Genomic DNA, 2547 nt, shown 5'->3' on the forward strand with positions numbered 1-2547 from the left:
ATACATCAATTAGTATCTACCTCAGTTGATTTCTTCCCTTAGCTCTCGTGAAAGGTGCCACAGTGAACACTGCAGTCTTTCCTACACTTTAATCCATATTCCACTTTATATCTTTGTTATCTATCTCTGAATACTGTAATTATTACTTTAGTTTGTTGGCTTTTTATTCATCATCTTAAAAAGAGGACTGCTTTATGCACCATGTTTATAATAGTAGCGCATTCGGGATTTGGATAGTCACTCCTACCAGAGAGCTTTACTCCTTCTCATGTTTTCTTCTTACACTTTAGTATCCAACAATTTGAAGCTTTTCTTGTAGGATAGAGGCGGTGGGCATATATTAGTATAGCCATTGTCTGAGATCATCTCTCCATTTCTAAAAGATAGCTTTGTTGACTATTGCCTGGATTTTTTTTTTTCTCTAGCATTGTGAAAACCCAATTTACTTCTAATTGCTTGTGAGGTTTCTGCTAAGAATTTTGTTGCCAGGTGAATAAAGAGATATTCATGGCAACTGGGAAGATAAAAAAGTGCTTGCCCTGCAAGCCTGATACCTGCACCAGGACCCCTAGAACCTATGGCTGTACAGATGTCTCTCTACAACACAGAGGCAGAGGCAGGACAGTCTGGAGGAGCGCACAGACCACCTATCCTGGAACAAGAGGGAAAGATAAGGACCAACACTGAAAAGTTGTCCTTGGACCTCTCCACAAGTGTCAAGACATAGAGGCTCCCACTTGCATCCAAAAGGATGCTTCTATGAGTTTATTAAAGCCCACTTTTGAGATCTTTCCCATGAGACAATTAGTACGTCAAAGGACTAAGAGAGGAGGACCAACTTTAAAAGTGGCACCAGCAACAATGTAAAGAGCTTGGGTCGAACAACCACTAGAGGAGAAAGCATGCCAGAAGGAGCGCTCTCACTGTCTGCTTCCTGTCCACTACGAAGTGAATAGCTTTGTTCCACCACCTGAATCCCATCATCTGCTTTACCTAGGGTCCAAAAGCAACAGAACCAGCCAAACTGTGGAATAAAAACTAAATTGTGAGGATCAATAAATCTTTCTTTATTGAAACTGTTTATCTCAGGTATTTGTTGTTATGGAAACAAAAGGTTTGGCTTAATCCAGTTCTCCCTTCTTGGTAGTTTCAGTTTTCGTGGTTTCAGTTATCAGCAGTCAATAAAGTCCAAAAATATTAGATGGAAAATCCTGAAAGCAAGTGACTCATACATTTAAACTACATCCTCTCCAGAATACTGTGATGAGATCTCATGCCATTCTACTGAGTAGAAGCCATGCCATTCTGCCCACATCACATAAGGGATATGAATTAATCCTTTGTCTAGGATATCCACATTATATATACTACCCACCAGCTATTTACTTAGTATTCATCTCAGCTACCAGCTCGTCACACTACTCAGGCTTAAGTAAGCTTTACCTTATATAATACTGGCTCCAAAGTACAGTCCATAAACTATGGAGGCACATATTAATGTTGGTAGTACATGGCAATGGTTCAGGACATTCAGGAGAAAAACAAAGTCAAAATGCAGTAGATAAGGGATTGGTACTATCCAGTGACTGTTTTACTAAAATAAATGTTGTACACAAAGGATATGAGTTCTTGGGGCAACAAATATATTTCCTAGTCTTTTAAAGGCAAAACTGAGAATGTATATACATATTTCTTTGAGAAAAGTTCTAATTTGTAACATAGGCTGGCTTGTTCAAGCTTCCTGCTGTCTGGTCCTGAGTCCATACACCACTTACTGGATCATATTTTTAAAATTTAAATTTTAGGCAGCACTGGGGATTGAACCAAGGACCTCATGCATGTTCAACAAGTATATTACTCCTGAGCTATCTTCAGCTGTAGAGATTGGTAGTTTGAATGAGATTAGCCGCCATAGGCTCATATGTTTGAATACTTTATCCCTACTTGGTGAACCTATTTGGAAAGGATTATGAGATATGGCTTTATTGGAAGATGTGGCTTCACTGGGGGTGGGCTTTGAGGTTTCAAAAAGATTCACCCCATGCAAAGTGTGCCTCGTTGCTTCCTGTGTATGAACTGAGATGTGAGATCTCAGCTACTCCTTCAGTGCCAAACCTGCCTGCCTGCTCTCATGATCCCTGCCTTAATGGCAAGGGACTTGTATCTTTCTGCAACTGTGAGCCCCAGACAGATCATTTCCTTCTACAGGTTACCTTGCTTATGGTGTTTACCACAACATTAGAAAAGTAATGAATATACAGAGTTGAATTTAGTGGCTTGGGCTCACCTAGGAGAAGCAAAAGAGAAATATACTAGCTTTGGGTTTTCAGCAGCAATTAGAGACCACACAATACTTAACTAGTTAAAGAAATGATTCTCTTTCCAAATCTCTATTTCATTAAAAATTACTTTTATTGTAAAAAAATTCACACATTAAAATTCATTCTTTTGGTGTTTAATTTTCTGAGTTTTAACAAACACATACACATTGTAACTATAAATAACACAGAGAAAGTTCCTATTATTAAAAAGAAATCCCTTGTGCCA

General features: G+C 38.7%; 1 protein-coding gene across 1 annotated transcript in view; it reads right to left on the reverse strand.

The window, feature by feature from the left end:
- Positions 1 to 820: 820 nt before the first annotated feature.
- Positions 821 to 2547, reverse strand: part of Rbm41 (RNA binding motif protein 41) — a 50397-nt gene continuing 48670 nt past the window's right edge. Inside the window, exon 9 of the mRNA XM_031377506.1 lies at positions 821 to 1024. Within this exon, the coding sequence (XP_031233366.1) occupies positions 821 to 1024 (204 nt within the window). The remainder of the gene's footprint in view (positions 1025 to 2547) is intronic.

Source organism: Mastomys coucha, chromosome X (assembly GCF_008632895.1).
Source record: "Mastomys coucha isolate ucsf_1 chromosome X, UCSF_Mcou_1, whole genome shotgun sequence".
Classification (NCBI taxonomy): domain Eukaryota; kingdom Metazoa; phylum Chordata; class Mammalia; order Rodentia; family Muridae; genus Mastomys; species Mastomys coucha.